The sequence below is a fragment of the Hetaerina americana genome, unplaced genomic scaffold (genome assembly GCF_022747635.1).
Source record: "Hetaerina americana unplaced genomic scaffold, ioHetAmer1.1.p SCAF_6, whole genome shotgun sequence".
In the NCBI taxonomy this organism is placed as follows: domain Eukaryota; kingdom Metazoa; phylum Arthropoda; class Insecta; order Odonata; family Calopterygidae; genus Hetaerina; species Hetaerina americana.
The window spans coordinates 32,045,948-32,068,676 of NW_027287205.1; the positions used below are offsets into that span (position 1 = coordinate 32,045,948).

At 35.6% G+C, this 22,729-nt stretch overlaps 1 protein-coding gene across 1 annotated transcript; it reads right to left on the reverse strand.

Moving 5' to 3' along the window:
• Positions 1-27: 27 nt before the first annotated feature.
• Positions 28-21,523, reverse strand: LOC139694999 (gamma-butyrobetaine dioxygenase-like). The gene is made up of 8 exons (XM_071593567.1): positions 21,323-21,523; positions 20,980-21,243; positions 20,275-20,524; positions 16,762-17,123; positions 16,543-16,648; positions 9,408-9,655; positions 3,825-3,991; positions 28-858 (listed from the first exon to the last, which is right to left on the reverse strand). The coding sequence occupies exons 1-8, from the start codon at positions 21,391-21,393 to the stop codon at positions 671-673; spliced, it is 1,656 nt and encodes a 551-aa protein (XP_071449668.1). The 5' UTR covers positions 21,394-21,523; the 3' UTR covers positions 28-670.
• Between the last annotated feature and the right edge of the window lie 1,206 nt (positions 21,524-22,729).

The following is a 22,729-nucleotide window of genomic DNA, read 5'->3' on the forward strand; positions in this document are numbered from 1 at the left end:
ATATATATATATATATATACACACACACATAGATATCTATATAAAGTACTAAGGTGCCCAATCTGAAAGATAGTTATTTTGTACAATTTTTTATAGCAAGCAACCCCTCGGTTTCCATTAAAAAAGTGGCAACTGTAGTTGCTTGTTGAGACATCTTGATATTGTACAATTTGCACAATTCAAATTTCGCATCACTTTCGATGTTTTCAAATGTTTCATGGAGTGCAAGCTCAATAAAAAATACAAAGGAAGCCAACTTGAAAGACAATGAAATAATTGACATGAATAACAACGATCAGAAAATAAACAAAACTTAAAAGTATAAAGGACTTTTACATGTGCAAAGAGGGAATTAAGTAAATAATTTGCATTTGGGTTAATACAAAACGAACAATGCCAAGGCACAAAAAAGAAAAAACAAAATGGTAAATTATATTTAGAGTTTAACTTAAGCACATGTTCTCTCAGTCCTTATGAAAAATTTATAAATAATCACCAAGAAGCATTATCATCACATCATAAATAACAGATTGGATTGATACTAAGTCTTATTCAACAAAATTTAAGTTATTTTTTTCAAACCATCCATATCAGTAGTGCATCTTTTACCTACCATATTTTTTCAATCGATGAAAATATAAATATGTAACCATTTCCATGCCATTCAATGTTATGACACTTTAGACTCATTTTCCAAGCTGACACTCTTTCTGAGTGTGCGAATACGAGAACGAATTTCATCCCAGTCCATGTATGCTCCCTTGACATGCCTTTCCAAGCTCTCGGAGATACCCTCACTTGATCCATATGCTCCTCTTCCATGGCAAACCCGCAAGTTATCAAATGTCAAAATTTCTCCTGAAATGAAAAATTAATACATGATACATTAGGAATTTGAAAATTTAAAATTCATATACTATCTCTTATAATAATTACAGTAGCTTTTATTTGAATTGGTTACAAAGTAACACAGAAATCATCCAATTGAATGAAAAAGTTAAAGGAATACAGAAAAAACATGCATACAAACATTTACACAATCAGATAGATGAAAGGAAACAAGCACTATAGAAAATATAATTCAATTATATCAGAATGAGCATATTATATTTTATTAATCATTTAAAATTTGCAGCTCTTTTCAAAAAAACACAGGAATGCTGTGGTATTCTTTTCTTAGCGAAAATTGCTTAAAAGTTTTCTGGTGAGAGTTAATGCCTATTAAAATAATATTTAAATATATCAAAAACAATAGTGATGTTGATGTAGTTAAGAGATGTAACCATTATTATTACATAATTAATTATAGTGTGATCCCTGGATGACTAAAAATTAATATTTCACAGTGAAATGGGACAATTTTCTAGTATATTGCATAAATTCTTAGATGACTGCTACAAACTATTATTATGGTCATTCAGAGAGGGTTGAAGCAAAACAATTTCCTATAATTGTTTCTTTAACAGCTAGTTTTCAACAACGTTTTCCAGCGATAGTTCTAGTTTTTACATGGTTATAAAATACATTTTTCAAAAAGTGTAGCAGAAATAAACCAAATTCGGCTGAAGTGCAAAGGAGAGAAGTAAATGGATTAGGGAAACTGACATGGGGTTTTAACAAAACTTTTCAATGAGGCAGGCACAAATAAATGACATTACATGAGATTGCCCGTGAGTGGACCAATCATACAAGAGAGAGCTCTCCAGATAGCAAAGGAATTAACCATTGAAAGCTTCATACCTAGGTGACATGAATGAAAAATACATTTCTGAATGGGCATTGTGAATACCATATTGGAGGAATATCGTACTCATGAGATTCTTCATGACAATGAGGACAATATAATTTTTTCAACCCATTCTTAACAAAATTCTAGTCTTCAGAAATAAAGCTTTCAAATTGGGAAGGTGGCATAGGGCAAGGTAACTGTAATGTTACACTGCAATACAGTTGAAGAAAAAGAGGTTCCTGTGAAATTATGAAAACTGACTGTGGTTAAATCTTGTAGACCCTTGAGTTTCCCCCTTATGCTATATTGGAGAATAATAGCCATACATGATAACCTTTTACCAAGCTCCTTCGAACATTTCAGAATGACCATACGTAATATTCCTAAGAGGCTGTAAAAATAGGCTGTGTGACATTTGAAAAGGGATGTAGATAATCGTTAATATCTCTGGATATCTGTTGCTCTAAGAGCAAGTTTACTGTTTGCCTATACAAACTTATAGGCACTAAACTGAAAATGTAACATCAAAATCCATAAAATCTCATGGAAACTGTTATGCGGCCACAGAGTTCAGGTTAAGGAGAACATACTATTTAATTGATAGGTTGGTGGTTTCATTTATTCTTGCAGTTCTTTTATCAGAGATTATATGTACCATCTTCTCCTCTGAACATGTAATCCTCATAATATATAAATGAATACATATATATACACACATGTGCATTCACAATACATATTTTAGATTAGAATAAAATATTTAAATTGGTCCAGCCTGCTTTATGGTGACATTAACAATTTGCCACATTTCATCCCTTCAGTTTCACCTACAAAATAAAATTTACAACAGGAAAACATGAAACTAATAATAATTCCATGAAGTCTAATTCACGACAATTTCAACAAATTGTTTACAGTATATAAGTTAGAATGTTTGATTCTGCAAACAAATTTTTTCAAATTTAGTGTTTATGTTACCATTTTGAGCCAAATGCCTAACATTTCAAAAGAAATACATATTTTTCCACAATCAAAAAAATACCTTCCTGTGCAATCTGACATTGAATGGCTCCCATATCAAACACTATTAGCCTAAAAAAGTATGTCTGACATAATGGCAACATTTAAAATTGGATAAAAGTCTGTGCAAAATTTAAAAAAAAATTGCTAGGTTTGCAGATAATCCAGCTGACCTGTTTCAAGCGTTGCTGAATGCATTGGAAAGCCAATGCAATAGGTATAGGATTAAAACAAATGTAAACAAAATAAAAATAAAAGAGATGAGGTTTTTGAGAGGTAGGAGCTAAGTGGACGTTAAAATAGGAGTTCATAAATTAGAGCAGTTGAAACAGTTTACGTATCTCAGAAGTGTTTTGGACCAAAGTGGTCAAAGAAGCTGAGAAATAAAAAGAAGAATTGAGTAAGGCAAGGAAGCTTTCAAAAGGAGGGAGAAATAAATGAGAGATGTTGAGAGAGGATGTTAAGAAAAAGTTTGTCAAAACTTTGATATGGAGCATATCTGCATAGCATGGAAACTTGGGAGTCATTAAAGCAAGGCAATAAGCACAAATTGGAGGCTTTTGAGATGAGGAGAAGGATGGAGAATGCGAAGTAGACAGAAAGGAAAACAAATGAGGAAGAACATGGTATGAGGGAAGGAGAGGGGATTGTATGGAGAAATCCAAAAAATACAGGAAAGATGGATTCAGAGCATTTTAATTGGCAATCAGATGCAGAGGATGGTGATATTGGTGAGAACGTTAGGTAAATGAGGAATGGGTAGATATAGGATAGGCATGTTGAATGGAATGAAGGGATGAAGGAAGTATGCAGAATCGAAGAAGGGGTTATTGCAGCATCAGATGTCAGGTTGTGTTTTGTTAGGAGAGGCAAGTAAATATATCATTGAACTGTTATTAGGTTGTGCCAATTCAAAACCTACCTTTACCAGTAGAATACCAATAATAATAACCTTAATGAGACAACTTTGAATAAAATATGTAAGGAAAGACATTGGGACATTAAGTGTGAAAGTCAACTGTAAATAATTTTCATTTGAGAGTTTCAAAATCGATTTCAAGTATCAATTATCACTCACCTGGTTTCAACTTATATGTCACACAATACCGTGGACTGTGTAGTAGCTGAGCAAACAGGTTAAAAGCTGCATACCATGTTGACACTTGTGACAGTTTTACACAAAAATGTGAATCCCGCTGAGGCTGGCTGACATTCACTCGCACAATATAACCCTCACGGTCTTCACTAAAAGTAAGAGAAAATACTTAATTAATAAACAGTAAGGTACATATTACATACATAAAAAGGAACATCCATATTTCGTTCAAGCGAATCGTGACCCCAGGTGATACAATAAAGATGTTAGAAAAGCCCTTCGAAAGCAGAGAATGCTACACTCTAGGGTAAAGAGGGCAGGTGTGAACACATCATCCCCTGAGAATAAACAACTATGGGACAAGTATAGATCCTCTTCCCGAGTATTTGGACACTGACCCTAAAGCTTTCTGGTCACATATTAGGGAAGTAAATGGGAGTAAACAAACCGTGGCTTGCTCAAGGGGCCTTAACAGTATAATTCATACAGACAGAGAGGGTAAAGTTAACATCCTAAATTCATTCTTCCAAAGCATTTTCATGAACGATGTAGCCTATGCATATCTCCAAGAAACAATACATACTCAACCCATAGAAAAAATAACAGTGGACCAACAAGGAATTCTCAAATTGCTTAATGAGATTAAACCCAATAAATCCCCGGGTCCCAAAAATATACCAGCTAGGGTGATAAAACATTTAGCTCCTAACATTGCCCTGTACCTTGAATTTATATTTAACAAATCCCTCACAGAGTGCAAAGTCCCTAAGAATTGGAAAGCCACGCAAATAATGCCTATTTTTAAAAGTGGTGACAGGGAGGACCTCAGTAATTACAGACCTATATCTCTCACTTCTATCTGTTGCAAAATCTTGGAGCACATAATTGTCCGTTCAATAATGAGATACCCTGATAACATTAACTTTTTAAGACATGGATTCAGGAAAACCCGCTTCTGCGAAACCCAATTAGGATTATTTACACATGACTCACTTTTATCGAGTGAGAGAGGTAGGCAAGTGGATGCAATCTTTTTAGATTTTCAAAAGGCATTTGATAAGGTTCCCCATGGCAAACTTATTAATAAATTAAAGGTTACGGGTAATAACAAGGGTGCAATAAATTGGGTTGAAGACTTTCTTTCAGAGCGGGAACAGAGGGTAGTCCTTGATGGCGCTAGTTTCGACAGCATATGAGTCACCTCAGGGAAGTGTAATTGGACCGTTGCTTTCCTTGATTTTTGTTAACGATTTGAACCGCAAAATGAAAAGTAAGATTAGGATGACACAGTGATCTATCGGGAGATATCTGGGGATGAGGATCGTTTGATTCTAGCGCAGGATTTAGATTGCATTACTAAATGGTGTTCTAACTGGGGATTGACACTAAGTTATAATAAATGTTCAGTGGTATATTTCTCTAAAAGATCAATGGGATTTGCTTACAAATTAGCTGGAGTTGACTTAGATGTAGTTTATACCGTAAAATACCTAGGTGTTACATTCACAAAAGACTTAACTTGGGGGACTTACATACGTAAAGTCTGCGGTCAAGCATATAAAAAATTGGGATTTATCAGACGCATTGTCGGCAAAAGTGACTCGAAGGTCAAGGAACGTTGTTACCATGCTCTTGTAAGGCCTCATTTAGAATACACATGTAGCGTGTGGGATTCGAGTGAAAAAGGCCTCATTCAGGAAATTGAGAAGGTTCAAAGCCGGGCAGCCTGTTTTGTAAAACATTCTTACGATAAAATGCAAAGCGTCACCGAAATGCTCATGGTTTTGGGGTGGGAATCATTGGAAGAGAGACAATTCAATGCAAAATTGAAATTATGAAATAAATTCAGATCCACATGTTTCAGCACCGAGATCTCGGAAATTATTTGTACTCCTACATACATTGGTCGCTTGGATCATGCATATGAAATTCGGGAAATAGATGCCAGAACTAGCCGACTCAAGGACTCCTTCTTCCCAAGGACAATACGGGATAGCAACTGCAGGGTTATAGTTAGCAAAAATTCTACTTGCCACCCTTAGCGTCTAGGGAATAATTAGTTCTACCTAAATGCATGCTCTTTCACTAACCTCGTGTCTTTTGTTATCATAACCCATTCTTTCTGAATGACCTCATTCATGTTCTGTTCAAACCCTCCAATCCCTCGTCCCTCTCCGTGGGGGGGGATCTGCCCATTACCTGCACCGTTGGGTCGCATTCCCTGCCTTTCACAGTCTCTTTGTGGAGGAGAGCATTTTGTGTTGCATGTTCATGAGGTGGTGGAGTTTCGCCTTCTAACTTGTTGTGTCCTGGCTTTCGTGCTGCATTCTGGGGTGCAGTTGTCTGTTGGTTTATGGTATGTGTTTGCATGAGTGTTGGATGAAGGGATTTTTGCATGAGTGCGTACCCTGCTGCGGGTGTAGTTTTCCATGTTGTTGTTTTTGCATTTGGTATTGTTATCTTTTACTAAACTAAGGGCGTGTGGCAGGGGATGACCTATTACCCCCTGCCACATGCCCTTGCGTTGGCTTTCGGGGTATTATGTAGATGTAGAACAATCCAAGGAAACCATGGCCAAAAGTAGAAGTATGGTAAAATCCAATTTGCGGAGTGATCTCACAAATCTAAGAGTGAAATTCAAGTATATAGCATGGAATGAAGTGCATCTCAAGTCTTTTCTTTGACAACCTTAGTACATAAGAATGATAAGGAGAAACATTAGCCTGGAAGTGAACTTTTTCTGTTGAACAAGACAAATGTAGGTGGAATGAAAGACTTCTATGGCATGAAGACTATAACCCTAAGATTTCACTACATGTTGCTTAAAGCTGACAATTACTTTGCTGGATACAGCAGGCACCTTTAGAACTGAGAATGCCAGCTGCCATGCTAACAAAGTTTTTGCACATCAAAGGGGTGAAAAATCACCCTCAAGCAAAGTGAGGATGTTAACCGTAGCTGAAATGGCATTTCATGACCTTTTAAACATGGATTATTTTACTAAGGCCTATCTAGAAATCGAAAATAGTTACACAAGATTTCCATGACATAATTTCAAAGCTGCATTGACCACTTCTGTAAGTGCAAATAGTATTATAATAAGCCCCAAGCAGTGCAGTTTAAAGAGTGAATATTTATGTACATATATATATATATATATATATATATATATATATATATATATATATATATATATATATATATATATATATATTTAAAACTTATGTGAAAGTCTCACAGAAGTCCCAAATCACCTTCTTAGATGTAAATGTATTATTAGCAGACAAAAAATTCCAAACTTCTGTACATATAAAACGGAGCAACAAACAATAATAATTTCATTATAACAAATACCACCCATATCACACCAAACACTCCATTTCCTATTCCCCTTCTATAAGAGGACACAGAATCGGCAATGACCCCGACTCCCTAGATAAGTTCTTCTCAAATGTACTCTATTCCCTCCTCAAATGAAGATTTCCTGAATCCCTCCTAAACAAAAGAATCCGAAGACATGCTCACACTCCCAAACCTTCCTCCACTGCAGAAACCCACCCTCTTTCAATTTGCACCCCATAATTCCCTGGCCTAGTCTCTGAGATGAATCGCAAAAAACCTCTACCTTATCTTCAAAAACCATAATTCTACCACCAAATTTCTCCCCTAATGCTCCTCCATTACTTTCAAACACCCTGCCAACTTATCAGATCTCCTCAAATACACCAATCCACTCCTTAAGTCCCCGCCCCATCCCAAAGCCACTCTCATGCCCTCCAATAAACCTTGATGCAAAACATATCCTATTTTCAAAACTTGAATCCCATCTCTCTCCCACCCGCTTTTTAACCCTCTCCCACCAATTCCCTACTCCTCATGTACTTCCAGAAATGTAGTTTACCTTCTGAAGTGCTAACTATGCCCTGCCTTTTACAGGCCTGTATATTGGACAGTGTACCATATCCCTCAACATTAGAATCAATAACCACCAGGACTAATGCAAGAATTCTTCCCTGATTGGAATGCTCCCAATCCCAAAACAACTCCGAACACAACACTCCCTTTGATAAATGCTATAGTGAATCCATTTTAGCATCCCTCCCATTCTCCGACCCTCCATGCAAACTCAAAACAATAGAGCAGGCGTTTATCTGGCACCTGGAATTACCCAGGTATTAATATTAGACATTAATTACCCTAATCTTCACATATTTTCATCACCCCTCCGCTCCCAACAATTTCCATATTATTCCCACACTTCTTAAAATCCCCCTCCCAACCCTTCCCCTCAAAACCTTTCCCCCACCTTCCCCTTCTATCCAGTGTAAGTAGCCCTTTCTGTTATAACCAAAATTTCCATATTATTCCCACACTTCTTAAAATCCCCCTCCCAACCCTTCCCCTCAAAACCTTTCCCCCACCTTCCCCTTCTATCCAGTGTAAGTAGCCCTTTCTGTTATAACCTTTTCCTCAGTTCCTTCCCTCTCTTCCTTGAAAAATGTGGCTTGTAACACTGAAAATTTGAAAATGAGTCAGTTTCTTTTCTTTTTTGTGTTTTTGTCTTAGCTTGCTAGCGTTAACTTCATATATATTATTATTCACATATGTATAAAACTTATGTGAAAGTCTTACGGATGTGAATAATAATATATATGAAGTTAACGCTGGTTAATGGTTGCGGACATTTTCAAAGGGGTTTTGCTTTAGTAAAAAAGGAAGTTATGTTGCTGCACCCTGTATATAAATATTATGGGTCGCGTTAGTCCAGGGGTAGAGCATTGGACTGGAACTGGGGGGCCCGGAATCAAATTCCGGGGAAGTCTCTCTGGGCACCCTCAGCTCCACCCAAACTTTGTAAATTTTTGGGTACCAGATCTTCCTGGGAAACCATAACTGGCACAGGGAAAGGAACTGGCCCCCCACTCTAATGTGTGAATTTCACATGCCATCGGGCTTAGTACTGGGTGAACTCTACCATCAATGACCAAACTGACCTTCAGGTTGGTTACTGTGTCTATGGTTTTATTTAATGATTGGCAACCGAAGAGGAAAATATTTTAAATGGAACTGTATGAAATAGATTTTCTTATTATTTAATATTAAATTGTTTTCTCAGTTAAGTAAAAAAGAGCTACATCAGGAAATGGGGTTTTTAAATAGGGTGCAATAACAATTCTGATCATTCTGCACCAGGGCTAATATTCCTCCGTTTTTTCCCCAATCCAGGAAACTGCTGTGAATAAATATTGTTAGTAAATTGTACCTAACACTAATTGAATCAAACATCTCCCTGTAAATCTAAGCATTTTCCAAGTTGCACATCCTGAGATGGCGTTTCACTCCGGAGTTTATTAGTATGAAAACCTGCCTCCTTCAAATACTTATTATTCACTCACCATAGTTATTTCTAATTCTCAAATGATACTTACCTGTTACATTTAATGAAAGAGTACTCAAGTATAATTTATAGGCAACATAAAAAAGGGAAGATCATAATTCATTTATTATTACTAATCCTATACTTAATTTTTAAATCTCATAAGTGGAGGAATGAAGCAAATGTACCATATAACGGGTGCACGGTAGATACTATGAAATGCTCTACGCTCTCGTTTGCCCTCATGCACTCCAGAATCATCATCTACTCCCTCAGGCTCCTGCCCAATATCAGCCCAGTCTACAAGGGTAGTTGACAGGATGTTGTATTCATTGGGATGTTCATGACGCATCAACTCAGCCACAGCAAAGCTGTCAACTAAATGATTCTCACCACCTGGTCCTTTCCACTGTACCAAACACTGAAGCATGTTTACCTAAAAATTATGGAAACATGCATTAGTATCTATTTCCATAGAAAAAATGTCTTCCTAATTATTAACACAATTGTGAACTTGAAATGAAACGTCATTTATGGAGAAATTTCAATGGCCAGTAATGGCGAAGTAGGTAAGAAGAGGAATTTAAGATGGGTGAGGATTAAGAAGGGAAATAGTAACTCATGATGTTCAATTGCTTGGTGGAGAAGCCTCAGAAGATTGGCACCTGTAGGGCCAGCTGGATGCTAGTGGCACTTTCCCTGAGTTCAAGTGGGATTAGATAACTTGTGGTCACCGAGGTAGGGATGTGGTGTGGTGGAAGATAAGATTGGGTATTGAGGGATCAGAGTTATTTACGGAAGGATTAAATGTATGGAGAGAGAAAAAGGTAAATACTAAATCATCATTGGCCTTTGAAATACCTCCAAAAATAACATTCACATTTTGTTAAAATGCAATGTCTGTTTCAGCAATGAAAAGAAATGTCAACTACATCTAATTAACCTCTCATATTTCATGAATTCAAGGTACACAGACGAAAAGTAGATTCAAGTTTAACCATATTACAAGACTTTATTAGTTACATTCTCAAAACAAAGTATTGATCAACAGAAACAATACAGAATTATTGAAGTATTTTCTTTTGAGAAAGTTGAAATTCCAATTTATCCCCCCATGTCCTAAAATTACATGAATTATCCTTTGTAAAGGCTTAAAATTGCCAATTTTTCACAAAATAAAATTTATTAATGCAACCGGTTTTAATGTAACTACATAATGATGATGTAATCACATTTAAACTGGTCTCATTAATATATTTTATTTTGTGAAAAATTGCAAATTTTAAATTAATTATGATATTCCACCATATCATGCCTGAGACGTCTCCTTTTATTCTTTGTAAAGGAATACTAAGGAACAAACTCTGGAAAACTGAGCAGTTAAGTTTCAACATATTTTTGTCTTGAGTACAGCATTTGCATCAAAAGGACACAAGCTATAAAAAAATAGCTCTTTAACTAAGCCAAAGTTGCAACTTCTCTTGAAAATATAATTGTACATTCTATTAAACGAAAAAGGAACACAGTTGAGCCTTCAATACTGAATTCAATGAATCAAGTACAAATGCTAGGTGTTTTTTTTAATTTTCAGGCTACCAACAACTACATCCCACTATTCCCTATAATCTATGAAAACTATGTTGCTCTTGGTCAAAGATTTTTGACCTCCTTCCCCATTAACATACATCACACACACTCCTCCTTAATTCCTACTCTTCTCTAGATGGTCCCATGATATTAACAACAGTTGGTGAATAGATATTGTCAAATATATGAGGTCGGTTTCAAGCCCATCCAGTTTTTTTCCTTGGGACCGGGAGAAGTTAAAAAGATTTGGTCAAGCTTAAAACAATAGAGGCATTCCAATTACTTTTCACGATGCAAAGTACTAACTAAACAGTGTCCTGTTGTGTCAGTACGAGTACCCTGAATTTTCCTCCAAATGGGGATGTGTGGCAATGGTATCCTGGCTAATGAGATATTCCCTTCAGAAGGGATATTGGCTTGTTTAGAATGGTGAAAGCAGGCCTGAGGTAATACTACTCTTTGATTCCACGTGTGTCAGGCATGCTAGCAAAAATATGCCAAAATTAACCATAATCTGCCAAAACTAATCGGAAAGAATGCTGCATGTGGCACAGGTACTGTAACAGCTGATAACCTTGCATACTCTAATTTTCATTGGTTTCATGTGTCAATGAAAGGCCACATAGCATTGATGATGGGTGGTATTGATTATATAAGGTAGATCCATCAAGAAAGGGACACAGTGATACCAGGACTATTGGTATTTAGAATGTGAGAAGTGTGCCTGAAATGAAATAAGAGTAAGTGAATGATATTATTTCATGTCTGGGGTGTGTGTGAAACAAAGAGCAATAAGTACAATGTAGATAATATGTCAAAGTTTTAGTATGCACAGCAATCAGGGTATAGGCTTGATTGAGAGGGTTAGGATGAATGTGAGGAAATATGGGTTGGTGTCCAGTAAATGGCTTGGTATGAAATAGGTATTCAAAGAGATGAGTAGTGGCTATTAGGGGAGGCAACCAATAAGTCTCACGGAAGAGGGGAAGGGTGAGCAAAAACCCAACATTGGCAACAAGCTACTCTTAATGAAAGGTTCCCAGGGGTTCAAAGATTAACATCCCATCCAAGATATGATTTATTCCACCAGCAGTTTTCTACTAACAGCACCTGAGTTGGATCAGGATACATCTGAAAAATCTTGTAACCATGGTGAGAAGCCATTTTAATAGCCCCTGGACCAATGCAATCCTCTTCAAAGAATTGAGATTGTAGCTTATTATGCACCAAAAGAGTGCAAGATAAAGTGTGAAGCATGAGTTCTGAGTAATATCGAGGGAAGTCTAGAATGAAAGCAACCCAGCTGAATGAAAAATAGTATTAGATAACAAATTAAAATAAATAAATAATTAATTGCGTAGGTATTAAAGACAATTCTTCCGAAAATGTAGCATGGTCTTTCGGCAACCTGAATGTGAATGTTAATGTTGGGAACTTGTTGAGTTTGCAAATGGTAGAAGGATTACACCTGCAATAGATGGTTTACACATGAATCTATTCACTTGTGTGCATAGAAGAGGAGAGGTTTCATTTCACCTATATGATGAGAGGTTGAGTGCAGCACAGAATAAAACAAAAGTGAGGGGATGGGTGCTGGACATCAAGCAGACCCCTATTTGGTTGTTTTCACAAAAGATTTGGAGAAAAAGTGAGTGGAAAGAAAGATTAGAGTGCAACATCATTTGAAAGTAAAAGGAGAACAGGTACAAGAAGAAAAGATGTAAATGCAGCATGAACACATACTAGAGAATAAGCTGAATTCAAATGAAGTAGAATGGTCAACCATATATAAACAGAATTGTGATAGTTGGACAAGTTTGGTAGGAGTGGCTGTTGATTGTATGGATAAAGTATGAAGAAAAGCTGTGAGTAAGAAGGCAATACTTAGAGAAAATGAATTAGTTTATAATTTTTACTTCTTCATACTCTGACAAAACTATTACTGCTTTATTCCATCGTGCAACTTGGTGGAATGAGCAAGTAAAGTTTCTGCGAGTGCAAGAGGAATTAGGATAATGAGAAGCAGATTTGGGAATGGGTAAACAAAGCAGAGCAAGAGAGAGCAAATGAATGATTGAGATGAAGATGAGGTAGTGCTGATGGGGAAGAAAGAAAAGTTGGAGATATGGAGTGAGTGTTTTGAGGATTTACAAAATAGTGAAATAGGTAAAGAGAGCTGAATCTATTACAAGTGAAAATCATTTCCAATTAAGTCGATATGAGTGAAAACGAGGCTGTAAGGATATTGAAAAAAATGTAAAAGCTGTGGGGATAGATTAAATATTGAGCGAAATTTTGAAGAAACGTTACACATTACTGTTAACACTACTTGATGGGTTAACTGATGGTTGAAATCTTAGCTGTTCCTAATTGTTGGAGGAATGCAATCCTTATTTCACCATATAAATGGAAGGAGAGTAAAATATACTGGGGAAAATATTCAGCAGAGTTTTCAGTGAAGGAGTATGGACTGTGGCAAGAGAAGGCATAGGATGAGGATGGGGTAAGCCATGAAATAATGTAGATAAGATATACCAATAAATAGAATATGAAACACAAAAGAAGCATCTTTTGCTGGTTTTGTCATGTTGAGAGAATGGATGGGTGTCAAATCACTAAATAGATATAAGTGAGAAGATTGAACGATTTTAGAGGAAGGAGTAAGATTAGAAAGCTACGGTTGAATGAGGTTGGAGTCTCAAAATGAGAAATATTCACCAGTCTGAATACAATAACACATGAATGTCATAATGGGGTGAAGATCATAAATCCAGGCAATCAACATTTAAAATACAAAAAGATGGATGCTCATGGGATTGTTCACCATTTCTTATTGCACTCCCTTATTTAAAAATTAAGCATTTTATCTATACCATGTGTATACAAGAGTGTAAAAATTGGAGTGTTTGATACATTCGAAATCCAACCTTCTGGAATATTCAATGAATTCCAGCATACATAGTTTGGGTATGAGACAGCAGATGGACATGCATGCCCCATTTTTCATACAGAGAAGACTGCTTTGGATACTAAGGTTATGGATTTTAATAAGTATAATAAACTGCCTTTGGATCTAAAAGCACACCTTTTTTTTTAGCACAGTAAAAGCTCTCCTACTAAATAAATATTAAATTTATTCAGTAGAGTTTAGGAATTCATAGACCAATAAAACTGGATTTCAACCTGTGTTCTTAATTCTATCTCTTAATTATTTCTTAATTTCCTGCATGTATGTATTGTAAATGACTTGCCATATAACTGAAAAATTTATCGGATGGTAAATAAACTATCATTACCAATCGGTTAAATAAGTAAGTATGCAATGGTAGAAAAGCATGGATGAAAATAGTAAGAGTGAGTGCGCTGAATTACAATATCTAATATGAGGATTTTCAGGACAGTAACTGCTCCAAAATAGAACAGTATTAGTGGTATGTAAATATGTCACTATTACTTATTTAGATGGCAAATCTTACAATGAATGAAACACAATTTTTTCAACAATTAATCAAACATCTTCTTGGTAATTAGACAATAAATAACTATCCTGTTTCGGTTCTGGCATAACAAGGAAACCAAAGTTCCAAACGAAAATAATGGTAATGCTGACTCTGCTTACTTGTTTTGTTAAGATACTATGAACATGTTTTTAGCAACACTTAAGTTGCCATAGTGGCTGGGCCACAATGCCCCTTAACCTTAAATAAGACATCTCTCTTAAATGAAAATACAACATATTTGAGAAAAAGAAATTAAAAATAATCATTATACATGCTAGTGAAAAATTTGCCACCATGTTAAAGAGATTTATGGAATTAATAATGATTTTTATGAACCCAGAGATATTTAAATGGCATAGGGTACATGAGGTATACATAATGCTATAAGGATAACAGTACATTGAAGATTGATATAAAATGATAACGAAAATACTTGGCTACAAAAAAATTAGAAGGAAAAATCATGGTAATCATTTAGGTGGCTTTCACGCATTGTTATTATTGGTGTCCTATCGGTTCAGACAATGTTAAGATGTTGTTTAGTATTTATTATAGAACACAGGCTATAAAATGGTGCAAAGATAATTCCCTTGCCTCTCTCAACTATACACAACCTGAAAACTGACAATAGAAAAGCCCCTTATCAATTTGCATACTTCTTTCTGCCCTTCATTTACCCTATTTCCTTCCTCCTTTTTCCCTTCCTAGCTTCCATAACATTCGCCTCTCTATCACAGTTTCCAACATCCCACTGTCAATCAAATTTTCTTGCATTCATTTTTCCTTCCACCTTTGGATTTCTTTCAATAATCCTCTCTCCTCCCCACCATGACTAGTACTTCCTCTTCATGATGAGGGTAAAAAATAACAGAAACCTTAAACTTCCACCCACTTGTAATGTCCTATGACCATGGTTTCGATGCTGCGTATCATTGAAACCATGGTCGTAGGACATTAAAAGTGGGTGGAAGTTTAAAGTTTCTGTTATTTTTTACCCTCATCATGAAGGAATTCCACAAAGTGAAGCCTGAAACTGTTAACTTCCTCTTCATTTTCCATCCTTCTCTACTCACATTTCAAAAGCCACCAACAGCTACCATCTTGCTTCAGTGAGCATGTTTCCACATTGTACATAACTACACTCCATAACAAAGTTTTGACATGTATTTTACTAACATCCCTGTCACCAATGTCCTCCTCCTTGTGAGGGCTTCTTTGCCTAACTCAATTCTTCATCTTAGGTCCCTACTTCTGGGACCATCTTGGTCCAAAACACTTCTGAGGTACACCGTTACAATAGCCCAAATTTATAAGAATCTATTTTAATATTTAACTTAGCCTTCCTCTTTCTCGAAAACCACATAACTTGGGTTTTGTTTGCATTTCTCTTATTCCATTCCTACTATACCTACCATATCATACCTACATACTACTGACTTTCCAATGAGCTCAACATTGCTTCCAACCCACTGGCTGATTGAAAAACTAAAGCTTGATTACGCACAAACCCAACTGATTTTTATGTATTCCAACTAATTAACATGGTTAATCAGCTCCTGTTCAAACAAACATATCTAAATGGCTTATAAAAGTTCACTAACTGAGATGCAATTTGTCCATCAAGAATTGCAAAAAGGATTAACTAAGTTAATTAAAAAAACTCACCATATCGACAACTATTCATATCAAAGAAGTGCTAAGACAGGTTATACTTGTAATCCAATTATCTAAGATTCATACTTCAAAACTAATTCAGTTCAATTACTCTAACAGCTCTACTGAGTACACCAAGGCAATCTTTATTTCCAGCATTCTGATTTTTGGAGTAATTCTCTACTTTTTAATGATCAAGGGTGCATTCACCAAAGCTCTACATTATTCAGGACATTATAGATAATGCAAATGATAAAAAGCATTCAGTGAAGAGTGATATATGATCCATGATATGTAAAATATATACAAGACCACATGCAAAGCAGGCAAGAGAAGAACTATTTGGCAGATTCTAGCAGAGCACCAACCATGGATGTCCTATTGCTGGCCTTATCCCCAAGCTTTGGTTCTCACAATAGCTGGAATATTTTCTCCTGGCACTTTTCACCTAGTTTGCACAAACACTTAGCCATTCTTCTAAGGTTTTAGAAACAGAAACACACATGATAAAAATGATGATTTTTAGGTATACCTGGTTAATGACTATAATTGCTAACAGGTAAAAGTCTTCCAGAGTACTTACCCCTGGTTTGTACTCATAGTATGGAAGATCTGTATGCAACTGCAGTTTTTCAGAAGTATATGCCAGATTGCTGGGTTCATCCTTCGCACGGACACTAAAAAGCTCTCTTGGTATTCCATGAGTTTAAAAATAAATAAAATTTGAACACTAATCACATCCAAAAATATTTAAAGTATTAATAAGTTAGGAGATATAAAGTGAAAAATATTGTTAAATTACCCATAGTGTGTCCTCCTCACAAAGGAAGCACGATGTGCAAGTCTCCTTAGTTGTCCATTGGATGGATTTGAACCCACAACCAAGGCTACTCCCATTGTTTCCAGATACTCCAGCCAAGCAAGTAAGCTGCTATCTTTTGACATGATATCTGAATATGAAAACCTCCATGACTGAGCTGATTCATCCTCATTTATACGCTTGAAGTCACGTGCATCCCACAAAACCCGGTTTCCTCTATAATCAATAAGTCGAAGGGCTCTTGCTCTTGGAGTAAAGGCTCTTTCACTGAGCCAATCTGCTTTGAAGGTACTCTCATGCCCATCTTGCCAAAAAAAAGTGATGGAGGTTTTATCTTCAGACACCTACAAAATTATTTACATAACATTTTAACACTTCAAAAATGTTTTGTAGTTAGAAGTAAACTTACAGTTCACCTGTGATTAAAATAAAGCAAATATTGTAGTAGTTTGCAATGATAATTTATGATCTTCATGGCAATCACATTCACTTTAGTTCTCTTAGTAGAGAAGAGGAAGCATTGAGAGATTGGAATGATGAGGGAAAGTGGTGAATTTACCCACAAAAACAATAATTAACTTTACAATCATAATTATATGAAAGAGATTTAGTTTTGGTATGCATGTTTTAGGCCTCTATATGGCAGTAGCTATAATAAAAAATCTTCCAAAGGCAGACAGCTCTTGAGTTGACAATGGGTAGATCAGGAAAATAATTCCTTTCCCACCACAAGTAGGCAGACAGTATACACTGATGCACAAGGAAGAATCAAAACTTTGTGTTTCCACAGGATAGCACACTATTTCACAGTGTAGTGAAACAAGTTCACAGCAATAAATTCTATCCTACAAAAAGACAATGTTTTGATTCTTCCTTGTGTATTACTATAAAATTCCAAGAAGAATCGGCCTCAACTATCTCTCAAGACAGTGAACACATCTGCCAATATATTTAAAGAGCTACAAGAGATGCCAAGACAGTTACTTTTAAGGATTCATCTGCTAACATGCACCAGTATTACACAGTGTAAAAATCAATTGCCTTGACCAGGATAAGAGTACACTCCAGTACCCTAATTAGTCAACATGCTTGGCCATAAATTAGGGGATCAGGGTTCAAATCCTGTTGAAGGCAATGATTATTGAACATTGAAATTCCTGCATTTTGGAGCACAACAGTGTATGACTCTACCAAAGTAGCTGTCACAGCATCTCCCATCGTCTTTTGAACTTGAAAACACCTTTGTGTTTATAAGTTAATTTAAAACTTATTGACTGTGGTGCAACACAAGACTACAATTACTCGTGACATTTTAAGTACATTAATTTATGTCATCTAGAATCCACAGCGTAAGAGGATACTTTGGTGGTTTGATTGTTTAAAGGACTCAGCCAGATATAGAGGGTTCCAGGTTCACATCCCAGTCAAGGCGATTGATTTTTACACAGTGTAATTCCTCAAAGCCTGTTTGTTGGTTTCTTCATACATGATTCAATTTCCAGCTCTGACTGAAAGCGTCATCAATGTGAAAGAGAAAGAAAAGTGGGGCTGATATCTGAGTGAACTTAAGGATTATCTGGCCAGAGCTTTACCAAGGCTACTGTATAAAACTGATAATTTTCAGTAAAGGCCAGCTGAGTGAAGTTGATGGCTCATTGATAGAAAACATTGACTGTATCCTGGCCTGATGAAAAAAAGGAAATATACTAGTGATGAGTTCACGCAGGAGGCCATTCTCCTACTGCATCTACATACCTTGACAGCAGATCAATAGAAAATAGGTGCCTAAAGAAAATTTTGTTTCTGAACCAAATCTATACAGGTTTTACTTAAGAGAAACGGACAAAGTGGCATGAGAGAAACTAAAAAAAAACAAATTGCTGGGAGAAATTATCAATTGGAAAATAATTTATTTTAATTAACTATAATAATCAAATTTTGGAATAAATTGCCAGTGACAAATACTAAATGATTTGCTTATGTTAGAGAAACTTAAACAATCAACAGAGAGAAAGTAAAATCATCATATCCTGCATACCCTTAGGGCAGTCTGATCTGGTTGTCAAACTGCCTATCCCTTTGCAGTCAGGGGTTATTAAGATGAAATTGAAGCCAGATACTTGCATGAGATTGAGTTTTTACATTTTAAAATATGGAATAAACAAAATGAATAATAACTGATAAAAGGTTTTGCACCCAAGTGCAAATGTGGCAATGCCAGTTCTATTGTATTCTGGCCATTGAGCTCATAAAAAAAGTAAGGCTGGTTACCAGATCAGCCATCAGTGGAGACAGGTTTTCCCAAATATCATTTGCATCATGACATTAATATTTATTGTTTAAGATATGATGGCAAGTAAGAACACATTTCTATAGATGAAAGAGTGTTTCCATTATGGCAGCATCATAACTTTTAATGGAAGAAGCATTTTACAAAAGTAAAAACAATAGCACGGATGAAGATGGCTTTCCATCAGATGAAGCAAAGAGTACTTGCCCAGACCAAAAAGTCATAGTTTATAAAAATTGAGTTCTACTTTTCTACCTTTGTGACACATGGGCAATTTCAGCGGAAATAAGATTAGAAGCCATGAAAGTGTGGAGCTAGAGGAGAATAATGAAAATATAATAACTTAAGTTTGGGTGAAGAGAGAAGCATTTTGTAGGGACATGGCGATGAGGATAACCAAAATCACATGCTGATGAACAATATTTAGCTATTAATCTAAAATGGAAGGAACCATAAAAGAGGATATATGTGAAGGAAGGCCAAGGATGAATTTTAAGGGCAAGTGATCAGGAATATCAATACAAAGAGCTACTAGGAAATGAAAAGATTGGGAGCGAACAAGATATCTTCTATAAAAACTCCTATAATTGATAACACATAAGAATGGCATTTGAAAATAAAATTTCAACATAATTTGTACATTTTCCATGATTTTTTAATGCTGGCCATGGTACACGAAGTAATGAGTTTTCATCTATAGTAATTTCATGAATTTTCAGATTTTTATAAGGTTGATGGCTTGCCAGAAAAAATATGAAAAAAATCACACTAATAACATTCAGTCTTACACTAGATTAGAGAGATAATTGCATGGCTGCCGTGTTTCATGTATCTTGCTATGCATCATGATGAGCCAGAAAAAAAAGTTCAAATTCCTCTCACCATACAAAATCAAACCCCTTTAAAATTAATCAGGAATATATGCCCTTTCATTACTGCCAGTGAATTAAATGATGATAACAGAGATAAATCCCAGATATAAATGTTAACAATCAGATTGAAATTACAATGGAGAAAGGGTTTTGCCTTTAATTATCTAATATAACTTTTGTAGCCAATGAAACTTATCATGTGGACTTGCATGCATGACATAAAAATATTATTTCAATAATGTAATGGTGGGTTTAATTGTGAATACAAAACAATATCCTGTGATGCGAAGAGATGGCACAGAAGTAGACAAGTCTAAAATCAAACATAAATACCTTCAAAGAGGCTGGCCTACAGTTAATATCAAAATCTAACATCTGCATGGTTCGAGAGAATGCCTCAGAATGGAAACATTTGGGGCATTGGCAATTATCTCTAAGCCATACAAAGGGAAATTGCTGATTCTCCACATCAGTATTGCTGCCAGGCAAATATTTTCCTTGATTTACCATCTTCACCATGACATTCTCCTTCTCCAGTAGAAGTTCTGCTGATAATATCTGAGACCCATCATCAAGATGAACCCTTTTAAAACAAAAAGCGCGTAAGTACGGATAAAGACACGAAATCGTTACTTAAGAATGCATTTATTTAAAAAATACCATTGGAAATTGAGACGCCTTCTAGACAGTAAAAACCGGCACCAAGTTACCACCAGAGCAATAACATTTTACAATGAAATCAGTACATATTTGGAAATACTTTCTGAGTTTGAATGTTAACGTCCACGCACAATAAATGTTCCAATTTAGAAGAGAGATGCGTCGATCTACTCCATTCATAATATTTAAAACGAATCAAGAATATATACGGCCAACTGATAACGCTAGTTAGCTAACTTTACGTTCATCACATTATTTTTCATTGGTAGCCCTTATATTTGTTGTACGTAAACGATTCATTAATTATTTTGACCATCAAAACATTGTTCTACCCATACCGTCTAATAGGTTTGTACTATTACCCTGTATACTATTTACCTTTGCACACTTTGCGGTTGTCTTGAACTAATGCACCTCTTTTTAAACTGAAGTCGGGAATTTAAAAATTTGGCAAACTCATAATTAGCACTTGTACCACCTTGGTAAGTGCGGATTGATAATGACCTGAATTTCTTCTCTTTGAACACAAGTGCCTGATTCACAATGGCTTTACCACGCAAAATCTTTGAAAATGAAGTTCTAACCGAAGTTTGCATGATTCTCAAACGACTTCGAAGAAATATTTGCACATAAAATGACCTTCTGCAAGAAAAGACACCACTTCTGTACATATATGTCCCAAAATGTATCACAGTAGATTAATGTCTGCTGCCAGAGTTACCTGGCTGTCGTCTCATATACCCATGCAAAGTTACGACATCTTTTGTCTTTCGGAAACGTCACTATTGGCATGCATTTACTATAATCCAAATTATCGCTTTTATAGTCTTTCTCGACAGCATAATGCAGGGGATACGGGGCGAAAGAGGTTAACGTTCGCACACAAATTCATCATTTCCATAGCATATTGATAACACAGACACTTTAAGACAACCTGCTTCGCCAAGCTGATTGTATAATGAAGGCTGGTTCATATTATTTTATTTGTGCTTCAACAGCGTACATAATATATATTTTGCGAAAATTGCATCAAAGTTTAGTGACTGCGTATATAATTCCCTAGGTATAAGCTCCCTTACGAAAGCAAATGGCATTTTTCCAGTCATATAACAATTCGATTAAGTACCCGTCATTCTTTCAGGAATAAATACTATATCTTTCATCGAAACTTAATCGCGAAACAGTTTATGATAAAAAAAATCATGCGCCACGTAGTCCGGATGCGAGAAATTATCTAAGCGGCAAATTCAAATATTTATTTTTTTTAACACGAGTGTACGTAACTTATAAGAATCTTATGGATCTAACAAATGTATTCATCCTATTGAAAATGTTATATTTCAAACATATTTTCTCCTTTAATTTACCAGATATGGATAGGTGATTATTGGATAAAAAACACTTCACCGTTACAAGCTATTGCTATAATCGCATTCTAAATATTATCTCTTCTGTAGCACTAATGGGCAAATTCTATAATGTATCACTTTTGACAGTTTACTTCATCAAGAACCAGAGAAGGCTCTTGCATGAATTCTGAATTATACCACTGCCAACTACCAAACGGTATGTTCCTACTCATACACAGTATTTTCTCTGTGTGTCTGATAATGCAATAATAACATCCATTTAATTACTTCTTGTAATAAATCAATAAACACGCCACTGAAATAAATAACAGAAATACCAAAGTTTTAGAAGTAATTTATTTTATTAAGTGCCTATGTAGACAAAATATGCATAAATGTAATGCAAATTCAAACAATGAGTATTATGTAGGAGGAAAACTTAAAAGAAATAGGCATCTAAAAAGTTACTTACAGAAATTTATATATAAATCCATTCCTTTTCATGCAAAAAACAAGTCGATTAAAATTATCATAATTCTATGTAAGAAATATTAAATCCATCACAGGTCCTTTGACTGAGAGGTAAAAGTTGATTCCACTGCTTAAGATGGCAAATACCTGCTAAGTACATAGGAGCTGCTACCTTCAACACAGCAATGTTGGAATCATTCTTCCAGCTATTAATACCTCCTAGGTCACTTTCTTCCTTGAATAAAACTCTCTTCATCTGTTGAGGGCACAATGGGACTCTGATGGGGAAATCATTTAAATGATTTTCC